The following is a 13,504-nucleotide window of genomic DNA, read 5'->3' on the forward strand; positions in this document are numbered from 1 at the left end:
GTTTGGTGTCCTGAACAGCTATGTGGTTTGGGGAGGTCATGTAACCTCTCTGGGCTTCACTGTAGGTTGCAGCCCTCTGGGAATAGAGCAGGATGGCTTAGGGAATAAATGAGGTAACTTAGGTGAAATCATTTTGCAAAACTGCAGATACCTCTCTGCTGTCAGTTGTCACCAGACAACTAAACTCCCCACAGGAGCAATTCTCTGCTTTCTTCCAGGGATCACGCCTGGGACTGATTCTGCTAACATGCTGAGCAGACTCCCAAAGCATTCCAGCTATGACTTCTCCCACCTCTCTCCTGCTCTCGCTCTCGAGTGCTCTCTCTCTCTCTCTCACGTCAGCAGCATCTGAGTCAGAAGTTCCAGTGGGCAGAAGAGACATGTCCCTGCCTTGTGGCTATGACCTGATCTGCTCTGTCCCCTCCACCCCCACTCTAGCCCAGTTCAGTGTGGCACAGTCTCTACATTGCTCTCTCTCCACCCCTGCTCTCTCTCTCTCTCTCTCTCTCTCTGTGAGCTTTCCCTTCCCTACTTATGTCTGTCCCCTGGAAGTGAAGCGCTTGTCTTGTCCCCTAACAGTGTGGTACTGCCCTGATTGCTTCTGCTCCATGACACCAACATCTTTTCCCAGAGCACGTGCAGCCACCTGGGGACCTTGCCTTATTCTGATTATTTATCGGGCAAGGGACTGGCAGCCTCCAAAAGGAAGTCTTCAGGCTCCTTAATGAAGAGGCAGGACCAGAGCTGCCCCTGCCTTGTCTGGTTCTGCTCCTCCGTCCGCTTTCACCAAGATGGGCCATGTCATCAGCAGAGAGTTGGTGGCCAACCACGTCTTTCTGCCCCCAAGAGTCCTACCTTGGCAACCCCGCCTACAGAAGGCCCCTCTCCTCCTCATCACAGTGCTGTTCTGTTGCCTTCGCTATAGCTATACTTTACCAAAACTGGAAAATGTTTATTTACCTTTTGTTTATCACCAGTTCTTGGTGACCGGGAGGTTCTTGTGACTCAGGTCACAGGCTTGATTTTACATTGTTCCAGTAAAAACTTCTTGTTGTGCCTGATAATTAGGCAGATTTTCAAACAGTTATTTTTAAAAACAAACAGTTATTTTTAAAATTTTTTATTAATTATATATATACACATATATGTATGGGTGTGTATACACACACACACATATATATATATTTTTTTTTTGGGCTACCTCTCACCACAGCTTGGCCCAGAAACAGGAAGGAGGAAGCCCCACTTAACTCATCAAAACAATATTGGTAACTGTCTCAGGTCTTTTATTAGCTGGGTCACAAGTAATCATTGAAAGTACCATCTTGTTTCTGGGGAGCCTGAATACTAGGCCCTCAACCTGAGTGCCTTCCGGAAGCTGCCCTTCGTGAGAGCTGGGAGTGCCTCTGTCTTGCTCTCCACCGCATTTTCCACCGCTTGAGCAAGGCCTGACATGGAGCAGCTACCTCACAAGCATAGTTGAATGAAGGAATGAAGGACAAAGGGTGCGGAAACATGTCTGTGTCACTGGCAAGACTACTGGAAGCCCTGCAGTGAGAGCCTTTTGGGAGAGTTAGAGTAGTGGGTTAGAGCGTAGGAAACATTTAGAGCAGGAAGTACTCTGTAATGCTTCCTGTTCCCAAGGGACACAGGTGGATGCACCCACAGATTCAGCTCTCCTCCCAGGATCCTGGCCATTAGCACTGCAGTGTTCCCTGCACCACACCCAGCTGCTGTTGGACACAGTTCTCACAGAGAAATGGGGGCTGTCGGATCCATTTGTCAAGGATCTAGGACCACAGTGCTGCCTGGTGGTAGGGGCAAGATGTGGGTGAGCAGAGCATCTCCTCTCCCTTGGGGAAAGCCCCGTTCCTGCGTCAGATTCCAAGGCAGTAGCCATGCACCACAGGAGAAGCCAGAACCATCAATGGCGCAGGCCACTGGCCACAGCCTGACTGTTTTGGGTAGTGGCGGTTGCCACTGCAGGAAGTCATGCGTGGAGCAGGACAGGGCTCCAGTCTTCCCATGAGGTCACCTACGGCCAGGACAGTGCCAGAGGGACACAGGGCATGGATAAGATGAAGAGAACAGTCAGCCTTCTTGGGGCAGACAGTGGACCTCTCTCTCTAGTTTAAACAGAAAGGAATTTTTTAAAAAAGATTTTATTTATTAGAGAGAGAGAAAACACAATCATGGGGGAAGGGTAGAAGGAGAAACAGGCTCCCTTCTGAGCAGGGAGTTCAAGACCCTGAAATCACGACCTGAGCTAAAGGCAAATGCTTAACCAACTGAGCCATTCAGGTGCCCCAGGAATTTTCCTTTGAAAGGATATGCTGTAGCTCTTGGAATCTCCCAGGCAGCCAGAGTCTTTCCAGCCTCAGCCGTGCTATTTCTGTTCTCTGTTCCCTCAAATCCCTTGTGAGTGCCTCACCCAGTGAGCCTGGACTTCCTTCGGAACCATTGTCTCTGAGTCCCACACACTGGACACTGACTTTTGAGGAAGCTGGTGGAAGAGAAGGAGCACTGGCCCCAGAAGACCAACCTAGATTCTGGTCGAGGTGTGGCCGCTTCCTGGCTGTGTATCTGAGGAAGGCATTTAGCCTCTCTGGGCTCTCTCAGAGTCCCTCCTTCTGAAGAAGGATAAGAAACCAACGTCCTAGGATTGTTTTATGATTCAAGTGTGATGATATGTGTGGAAATACTGTTAAAACTGCAGAACGGCCTTCTTTGATAGAAGTTATTATCATTAACTAGGCATCTGATTTATGAGAGCAAGAAAGGCGGTCCCTGGCATGCCCAGAGCGTGCCATTCCCAGCCCAGGGGCAATGACTCTAACCCTTGCATATCAGAATGCAGATGAATTGGTGAAATTATTATACAGGTCACTCAAATCTGTTCTATTTTTTTTAAATATTGTAAAAGAATTCAGAAACATTGATTATTTATTAGGAATGACAAATTATTTAACAACTGTTTATACTAATATCTTGATTCTAGGTGATAGAAAGTTGTCCCAGCTGATTAAGCAAAGAAGGGAACTTATTTGTTATGTAATTAAAGAGTCTTGTAGTTAAAGGGTAAAGTGGCTTTGTGAGTGGTCAGATCAAGTGCTTCAGTGAAGCTGTCGGTCCTTTTATCTCTATGTCTCAGCTTTGTTTTCTTATGCCAGCTTCCTTCTTAGGCAGGCCCTCTCCAAGTGGTAGCAAAAATGGCTCCCACAAGCTCCAGGATTACATTTTACCAGCCTAACCATCCCATGAAAAGAGTATGCTTCTCTCCAAATCATTCTAGAAGAGTCTAGAAATGGTGACTCTGGATGGACTGATTTGGACCTGGGGCTAAGTCTGGATAACATGTCCACCCCTGCAGCTGGGTTGGGGCTAACCTTTTGCCCCTTACACGATGCCACATGGACTAACAGTGGTGGAGGAGTGGCTGACTAGTGGAGAATTGGATTGGGATGTTGTTACCAGGAGGAGGATGAATGGATGCTGGCAGGCAAGTCCCCAGGTCGCCACCCAAGAAATGGGGCCAGCACAGAGGTGAGGTGAGGTCTCTTACATCCCAGGCCAGGTGAATACGGGCATTTTGCTAGTCTGAAGAGGGAGACCAGTTCTGCTTGGTACCTCCCATGCCAATGTGTATAATCCCTCCACAGCTTTACCTCTTGAGTCTCCATTCAGTTTTCTTGATCTCCTACCATTCTGGCTTTGCCCCTGCACTGGAAATGAACTCTTTATCTTGTTCCCCAGCTATGACTGTGTGGTCACTTAGGCCTGTCCTGCCCTTCCTTTTATGGGTCAGACTTCAGGGTGCCCTCTCCCAGGACTTGCTCAGTATTATGGGTAACTAACCTCAGCCCCATTCCCACGCTCTGCTCTTGGAGATCAGCTGAAGACGAACTTTTACCAATTTGTGGGATAAGGTGCAGAGGCAGGTACCTCTGCGTTCTCGGGGTCTCCAAGGAGCCAAGAGCATTTGAACTTGAACTTGCTGTGGGTCAGGAAGAGGAAGGTCAAGAGTGGAACTCTGTCAGGCCACTCAGCCCTCTCTGTTTTCCCCCAAAATTATGTTCACACAAATCTAATTAACCTAATTAAGCTGTGGTCATTCTTTCTGATTTTGTTCTGCTTTCATAATTCAGGAATCCCATTTTATGTCTGTCCCTGATTAGTACAGATAGGCTTGCCCGTGGCCAGTTGTCCCACATACTCCCATCCCCGCCCCTGGCCACACACCTTGTTTGGTCTGTTTTCCCGAGTGGAGATCCAGAAGAAAGTGGGGCCTCATACTGCCCATCACGTCTGCAGGCAGCTCCTCTGCTCCAGTATCTCTGCCTCTGCATACCCTTTGCCTTCTTATCTCTTCTCTGCTTCAGCCATATAGATCCAAGGTGGTCCCAGTTGCCTTGGAAGCCATTTGACACAGACACATGAACACATGATAGATTAAGCTTTACCTCTCTGCAGGAACTGTGTCTGGTATTGGCCCCTGTTACATGGCCCAGGGCCAACAGAGGCCACATTGTCATCCTTAGGACCCCAGCATCTTATTCTCCTTTCACTACTTTGTCAATTGGTGCTCACTTCCGGGTCCAAGGTTTTCTAGCTTCTAGGCATCATTTCTCCTTGGCCCACATGCACTTTCTATACAAACTACATGGTGGGGGGCAGAAACCCTTCTCAGCTGCATTTCATTATATCATTTTTACCTTCATACTTTTGTTGAATGCTCATGATAGACTGGATTTGGTTAAGAAAGGTGAAGAATGGGGGAGATGGGTCACTCCTTACCCCTAGAGTCCTTGGAGAGGCTGTCTGCCCCCTGGCACACCAACATGGCCCATGCATATGTCCACTGGGTTAGTTTTTGGGTCTCTGGTATCAATTGAACCCCTTTTCCTGTTGGCAGGTAGTGCATGCCTGGCCTGTTCCCTCCCATTTGTCACCCTGGGTCCACTGGAGGACTAGACTCAGGAGCTCCTATATTGCAAGTTGTTTTTTGGGGAAAGTTGAATTTACACTATCGCTTTGGAGAGTAGCTTGGCAGCTTCTGCTGGAATGGAAAAGGCACCTTCCGTGCCACCTAGTAGATCTCTCCTTCAAGGAACCTTCCCACATGTGTACAAAGAGACATGTGCAGGATGTCCAAAGCCCCATTGTTATGCCATTGAAACATAGGAGATGATCTAAATGGTTATAACTAGTAGGATGGAAAGTATAAGACAGCTTTTATTACTCATCATATTACTCATCAAACAAAAGAAATGAATGAGAGCCATTACCTTTAGTGATGAATGTCAAAGGCATGGACATCAAAGACATGATTTGGATGGAAAACAGCGAGTTCCAGGATGACTTGTACTGTGTGGTGTTTATGGGCATTAAAAAAACAAAACAAAACAAAACAAAACTGGGTGCCTGGGTGGCTCAGTGGGCTAAGCCTCTGCCCTCAGCTCAGGTCATGATCCCAGAGTCCTGGGATCAAGTACCGCATCGGGCTCTCTGCTCGGCAGGGAGCCTGCTTCCTCCTCTCTCTCTCTCTCTGCCTACTTGTGATCTCTCTGTCAAATAAATAAATAAAATCTTTAAAAAAAAAAAAACTAAACCAAGAGAATACTAAACCATGCTTGTAGATTCAGCTACAAAGTACATTTCATGGACCAGAAAGATACACTGAATTTCCAAAATAATGTTGCTTCTGGCGAAGAAGCGAGGAAATTCAGTGAGGGAGAAACATTATTAATGGGGACATCAACTTAAAAAATCTATACAAATATTGGAGCACCTAATTGACTCAGTCAGTGGAGCACGTGACTCTTGAGATTGGGGTTGTGGGTTTGAGCCCCAAGTTGGGTATAGAGATCACTTAAAAATAAAAGTTAAAAACATCCAAAGAAATATGACCATTGACGAGCAGTCCCTCTGCAAGAGGGGTGTATGCATATTTGTTGGGTTTTAATTCTCTATACTTAAACTTTTGACTAAAATTTTTAAAATAATTGCAGAGACTGGCTGTCACTGTGAGCACTTGAGAAATAATACATCTTATGGTTGCAAGTGACTGAAAGCCCAATTCCAACTGGCTTAAGCTAAAAAGGGAGAATATTTTGGCTCCAGAATATGTTTGCTTTGGGATTTCAGAGACATGGACTTGGTTTCTTGATGTTCTGCCTGGCTTCAAGTTGAAAGTGGTCCCCAGAATTTAAACTCACGTCCAGAGTCAGTCCAGTTAGAAGAGGGATTCTTTCTCCTAAATGGTTAAAAGAGAAGGACTGGGCTGGCTTTGCTTGGTCTAGGTTGAGTCACATGCTCAGATGTGAAGCATCACTGCCGCCAGAGGGGATCTAGGCTGATGGCTCTCATCCTGGGTCATACCTCTGCCCCACAACATGAAGTCAACAGCAGTTGAAGGGTGGGAGTGAGGTGCTCTCACTGGTGAAGGGGGACTGCCGAAGAGGCCAAAGCAACAAGTGCCTGCCTCAGATCGCTGGGTCAGTTCAAAAAGGCATCGCGAAGCACGTTGTGAGAAAACTATAGTCTTTAAGTCCACCAAGCGATTTGCTTTCCCCTGCCCACCTCTCACCACCCTGCACCCTGCTCCGTTAGTGGGGCTTCCTCATGGGAGTGATGCTGTAAATGGCAGAGTGAGGCTCTCGGTAGACTTCTAGTAAGCCATAAGCTCCCCACCCAAGTCGGGGTGGGGGCCTAGCCTCTGCCAAGAGAGCGGTCGCATCTCAGGTGTTTTGTAGGCAGGATGGAGTAGAAGGATTGAAAGTACATTTTTTTTTAAGATTTTATTTATTTATTTGACACAGAGAGAAAGATCACCAGTAGGCAGAGAGGCAGGCAGAGAGAGAGAGAGGGGGAAGCAGGCTCCCTGCTGAGCAGAGAGCCCAATGTGGGGCTTGATCCCAGGACCCTGAGATCATGACCTGAGCTGAAGGCAGAGCTTAACCCACTGAGCCACCGAGGTGCCCCTGACAGTGCATGTTTGATAGAATTTTCTCTCTGCCAAATAATAACTTCTCTAATGTAACATAAAATATAATGAGCAATTTATTATTATTATCAAAAAGTCATATCTTCAAAGATTTGTGAAGTGCTCACTGGGGGTGCAGTTTCTTGAGCCCAGCTTAAAGAGAACACTCTCACTGAAGTTTACATAAACCAAGGGACCTGACTTCACATTGAGTCCCTTTCCAGTGGAAGCTCACCTTCGCCACCATGAACCTGAAAACCAGAGAGGGCTGAGGAGACTTTGCTAATGGTATCTTCAGACCTTTCTTCTCCCTTCTTAACACCGTGCTCCAGGAACCATGTATTTCCCAGGAGGGGCAACAGGAGTTGTGTTGAGCTAGAATATATGAACTAGAGGTGATCAAGTACTCTAGCCACAAAACTGGGGCTTTTACTAGGGCTTTGTGAAGCCTCCCCTCATTCCAAAATAAAGCACACTAAGCATGCTCATAACTTTTGTCCTGACTAGCTTTCTTTTCTCTTTGCGGACAAGAATCAAATGTGCTGTTCCCCCCCACCCCCAGGATGCCATAGGGTAAATATAATTAGCATTGAGGCTTCTGGTTCATACAACTTCCTAGATCCCAAGTCCTACCTATATTTGGGATCAACACACCACCACACAGATGTAGATGAAGGAATCCTCCTCTGTGAAACAAAAAGGAAAACTCCAGTTGAGAGAATCTTTGGAACCAGATTCTTTTTTTTTAATTTTTAATTTTTTATTAACATATAATGTATTATTAGCCCTAGGGATACAGGTCTGTGAATCGCTGGGTTTGCACAGTTCACAGCACTCACCATAGCACATACCTTCCCCAATGTCCATAACCCCACCACCCTATCCTACCTCCCTCCCCCCCACAACCCTCTGTATGTTTTGTGAGATAAAGAGTCTCTTATGGTTTGTCTCCCTCCCAATCCCATCCTGTTTCATTTTTTCCTTCCCTATCCCCCAAACCCCCCATGTTGCCTCTCAAATTCCTCGTATCAGGGAGATATATGATAATTGTCTTTCTCTGACTGACTTATTTCGCTCAGCATAATGCCCTCTAGTTCCATCCACACCATTGCAAATGGCAAGATTTCATTTCTTTTGATGGCTGCATAGTATTCCATTGTATGTATATACACCACCTCTTCTTTATCCATTCATCTATTAATGGACATCAAGGTTCTTTCCATAGTTTGGCTATTGTGGACATTGCTGCTATAAACATTCGGGTACACGTGCCCCTTCAGATCACTACATTTGTATCTTTAGGGTAAATAGCAGTAGTGCAATTGCTGGGTCGTAAGGTATCTCTATTTCAACTTTTTGAGGAACCTCTCTGCTGTTTTCCAGAGTGGCTGCACCAGCTTGCATTCCTACCAACAGTGTAGGAGGGTTCCCCTTTCTCCGCATCCTCACCAGCATCTGCCACTTCCTAACTTGTTAACTTTAGCCATTCTGACTGGCATGAGGTGGTATCTCATTGTTGTTTTGATTTGTATTTCCCTGATGTCGAGTGATGTGGAGCACTTTTTCATGCATCCGTTGGCCATCTGGATGTCTTCTTTGCAGAAATGTCTTGGAACCAGATTCTTTTTTTTTTTTTTTGAGATTTTAAAAATTTATTTGACAAACAGAGAGCATTAGTAGACAGAAAGGCAGGCAGAGAGAGGAGGGGGGAAGCAGGCTCCCCGCTGAAGCAGAGAGCCCGATTTGGGACTCAATCCCAGGACTCTGGGATCATGACCTGAGCTAAAGGCAGCAGCTTACCCCACTGAGCCACCCAGGCACCCCTTGGAACCAGATTCTTGACTTGCATCAAGTGATGAACCCTCAGTCCTGTGCAAAGCAACTCTGTCTTACCCTCTAGATCCGTCTGCTCCTCCTTATCTCATGACATGGTAGTACTTGTTTTTACCTCTCCCTTTTCAAACATCAAAAAGCTCCGCATTTGACCTGGCAGACTTTAAACTCACATCTTGAAAAGCTTAAATGGCATTAAACTATGAAATTTTGAGTCATTAAATGCTGATGCACCAGGAAGCATGGGATTTTAGATACATACAGTTCTGTTAAACACAGGACCCCTGTGTGCACTTAAATATTACTTAGGACCCCAAAGAGCTTCTTAAATTTTTATGTTATAGCTGCTGACACATACCATATTGGAAATTAAAACAAGAAAAGTTAAATATGTATGTATTCAAAGGGAATCAGAAAGCCATTATGAGTTAATAGAAGATATTTTCAGAAGATAACTATGTTTTCAAAGATCCTAGGGAGGGGGCTTCTGGGTGGCTCAGTCAGTTAAGCATCTACCTTTGGCTCCGGTTATGATCCCAGGGTCCTGGAATTGAGCCCCTTATTGGGCTCCCTGCTTAGCAGGGTGTCTGCTTCTCCTTCTCCCTCTGCCCCTTCCCACTGCTTGTGCACACACACTCTCTCTCTCTGTGTCTTTTTCTCTCAAAGAAATAAATAAAATCTTTTTTAAAAAAATCCTAGGAAGAAGAGTGGCATGGTATTACATTTTTGCAGACCTCTTTAGACCTCTAGCTTAATAGAAGACAACTATATTCTCATAGCTGCTTTGCATTCAGTGTGTTGTAATATCACATGTCAGGTAGTTTCTGAAATATTCCACTGTGCATTCATTTGTGGAAGCATGTGAATGAAATAAGCAATTAGTATCTTAATATCATTATGAAAATAGTCTTGACCCCTCAGATCCCAGAAATGGTCTCCAGGTCTCCAGGGGTCTGCAGATCACACTTTGAAAAGTACTTTCTAGGGGCACCTGGGTGATTCAGTCAGTAAGTATCTAACTCGATTTCTGCTCAGATCATGATCTTAGGGTCCTGGGATTGAGCCCCACAACAGGCTCTGTGCTCAGCATGGGGTCCGTTTGGGATTCTTTCTTTCCCTCTGCCTCTTCCCTGCCCCCCCCGACCTGAGCTCTCTATCTCTCTCTAAACCAAATAAAATTTTAAAAAAAGAAAAGAAAGAAAGAAAAGTGCTCTCAAGGACTCACATAGTTGAATGCCATCTGGAACGCCAAAGGAAAAAGGAAGAAAGGGAGGGAGAAACCAACTAAGGAACTCTTAACATAATAAAATGTCTAAAGTAACCACTAAAATAGTAAAAATAGAGCTGATGATTTCTAATTTAGTAATATGAGAAATGAAAAGAAATAAAGCAGTTTAATCCCAAAGGAAAGCAAGAAGAAAGAAAAAGCAAATAATAGTAGGTGAGGAAAATAGCACAAAGTAAGATGGTGTTTCATTTTTTTTTTCATAAATGTTTGTATTCACTGTGATAATTTATCTGGCTATTCATTATTAGGCCATTTGCAGTATGCGTGTAGATTTCAATCTGTGGGTGTACTTCCTGGAAGTGTTTAAAAATAAGATGACAAATAAATCCAAGCATATTGGAAATTATTATTATATAAATATAAATAAATAAAATGGTATAGGTAGAAAACAAATACTGTTGAATTGTCCAATCAAAGTATAAACCCCCCACCTACTGTATATCACTGCATATAAAAAATGCATCTAAAACCTAAGAATATAGAAAGCTGGAAAGTAAAAGGAGGGACTGAGATGCACTGGGCAAATACTAACCCCCAAAGCAAGTTGGCTTGGCTATATTAACTCAGACAAAATAAATTTTAAGGCAAACAGAATGATGACCATTTCATTTCACCAGGAAGACAGAACTATGAGGAGAAACAGCCAAGTTCACTGTCACAGGAGGAGCATGTAACACACCTCTCCATGTAGCTCATAGATCAAACAGACAAAACGTAAATAAAGGTTATAAAGATTTGAACATCACAGATTAACAGGTTTGATATAAGGCATTCACAAACCCCATGTACAGAGACACAATGGTTGCAGAATGTATGTAAGTCGACTATATTCCAGGTCAAAAAGCAGTTCAAAACAAATTTCAAAGAGCTGGAACCATTCACACCATATTCTCTGGTCGCAGTGCCTTTAGTTAGAAGAGTGACAAAAGGATCAAGGGGAAAAAAAAAACCTGTATCCTTAAAAATAAAGAATATTTCTAAACTTGAGTCAAAGAAAAAAACAATCATATGGAAATTAGAGCCTATTTAGAACTTAAAATAATGAAAAATTATGCAAATCCAAACTGGTAGCATCCCATTGAAACTGTCCTTGGAGGGAGATCTCACTCCCTCACTAAGGGAGTGAGATACCTCACATGCTTAGGTAACAAAGAACAAAGGCTAAAAATGGATGAGCATCAACTTCAAAAAGTTGGAAAAGGAGCAACTGAAAAGACTCAAAAAACTACAGGGAAGGAAACAAACCAACAGTAAAGAAATAGAAGTTGTGGGTGACTTCCACAGAAGGCCTTTGGCTTTTGAAAACCAAGTAACAGACCTCTGACAAGACTGATGACAGAAAAAAATGAAACAAATACACAGCATTGGGGACTGAAAATAGGACGTAACCACCAAGAAGTATCCTGACTAGTTTCTACACACCAGCACTGACTTGCTGTTGCATAGACCTGAGCTAGCAACGGCTTTGTTTGGGGGACTGGTTGTGCAGGCTCACATGGCAGGATCCTGTCTGGCTCTCCAGACTCTTTTTTTTTAGGATTTTATTTATTTATTCGAGAGACAGAAAGTAGCTCCTGAATAGGGGGAGGGGTAGAGGAAAGGGAGAGAATCCCAAGCAGGCTCCACACCCATTGTGGAACCTGACGCAGGCCTCCATCTTACAACCCTGAGATCATGACCTGAGCTGAACTCAAGAGTCAGACTCTCAACCGGCTAAGCCATCCAGGTGTCCTTTGCTCTGTAGACTCTTGCCTTTGCTAGATTTTCAGACCTGCTGCATGGAGCAACCTCTCCCCCTGCCTCTGAATCAAGGACAGAGCAAGACAGCTCTGCAGTAGTTGAGGAATGCTACCATCTTAAAGATACTGCATGGGGAAATAATTACAAGGATCAAAGGGCTGTGGCTTACCATGAAGCAGTGCCAACCACAAATAAGGAAATGTCATAACCCCCAGGAAACAAAACAAAAACACTCTCCCAATGGATGAGTTGGACTTGAGATGTCCACTGCTCTTCTTTGCCTTGTAAGCTAGGCACAGGAGAAGTTACCCCAGTTCTGTTTCACTGTTCCCCATTTTGAGCCCTCCCTCCTCCCACAAAATATAACAGCAAGCTGGCCAATTCAGTCTCCTGTGAAGTTGACATTGGCCATACCTAAACTCCCATCTCTCTCTGCGGCCGGCTCCCCAGTTCTCCTCCTACAGTACCCTGACAGTAAGACACCCCAGCTCTGCAGACCCCGTAGCCTCTGATCAAAGGCTTTGCGCATAGCTGAGGAGGAGAAGTAGAAAATCAAGGGGTCGACACAAGCATTGAGAGCACTGAGCAACACGGCGCACACCCGCCACCGTTCACTCGTTTTCTGGAAGAATCCCACCACATGAGACACATTATAAGGCCCAAAGCAGACCAAGAAGTTGAAGAGGGTCACGGCGGCCAACCCCACAGCTCTCCAGCGCTTCCGTGTTCCCACTTGGGGTCTAGAGAGCATGATCCACACGAAGCGCCAGTAGCAGAAGATGGTGACCACCATGGGGACAAAGAAGAGGAAGAGACACAGCTCTAGCCGCACAGGAAGCAACACTTTCAGTTGCTCTTCGGAGAAGTCCTCATAGCAGGCAGGGAGGACTATGGCATCATCAACCCCCTCCTTCTGGGCTGGTAAGTAGTGGACGATGATCACAATGCTACAGTGTCCAAAGGACAAGAGGCAGGAGACCAGAGAGGCGATCACTCCATATATGGGTCGACGGGACTGCTTGTACTGCACAGGGAAAGCCACACTGCGGTAGCGCTCGATGCTGATGCCCATCAGAAGCCACGTGCTGTAGTAGATGCTGCTGTAGAAGCCGTAGGCGGTGAGGGCACAGAGAGTGTCTCCCAGGGGCCAGCGGAAGTTGTTCACGATCTCGATCATCTTGAAGGGCAGCAGCAGCAGCAGCAGGAGGTCCCCCAGCGTCAGGCTGAGCAGGAGGATGTGGATGGGGGCAGGGTGGGGCTGGCGGACCCGTCCTGTGAAGGCCCGCAGGGCCAGGAGGTTGGCAGGGAGACCGGCGAGGAAATATATTATGTAGGCAGAGAGGAGAGCAATCTCTTGGAAATTTAGGGCCATCCTTCCTAAAGAGACGAAAGATGAAGTGAGAATCCTCTCTGACCATGGGTTTCCGAGCCCCAAACCAAGGGGAATCCATTCTTGGCTTCATCGCATCTCCCTTCCCTGCCTTACTGAGTGGTGATGGCTGGCCCCTCAAACTGAGTACTCTTCTGCTTTCTCTGTGTCACGGAGAAAGGAAGCCTCCTTGCTTCCCAACCAGATTGTTTCTGGAAGGAAGGAAGGAAGGAAGGAAGGAAGGAAGGAAGGAAGGAAGGAAGGAAGGAAGGAAGGAAGGAAGGAAGGAAGG

The 13,504-nt window shown here is 45.6% G+C and overlaps 1 protein-coding gene across 1 annotated transcript; it reads right to left on the bottom strand.

Moving 5' to 3' along the window:
* Window positions 1-12,225: 12,225 nt before the first annotated feature.
* Window positions 12,226-13,215, bottom strand: LOC132005560 (free fatty acid receptor 2-like). Its single transcript, XM_059382804.1, has one exon. It carries the CDS (start codon window positions 13,213-13,215, stop codon window positions 12,226-12,228), a length of 990 nt encoding a protein of 329 aa, XP_059238787.1.
* Between the last annotated feature and the right edge of the window lie 289 nt (window positions 13,216-13,504).

The sequence above is a fragment of the Mustela nigripes genome, chromosome 17 (assembly GCF_022355385.1).
Source record: "Mustela nigripes isolate SB6536 chromosome 17, MUSNIG.SB6536, whole genome shotgun sequence".
NCBI classification, from domain to species: Eukaryota; Metazoa; Chordata; class Mammalia; order Carnivora; family Mustelidae; genus Mustela; species Mustela nigripes.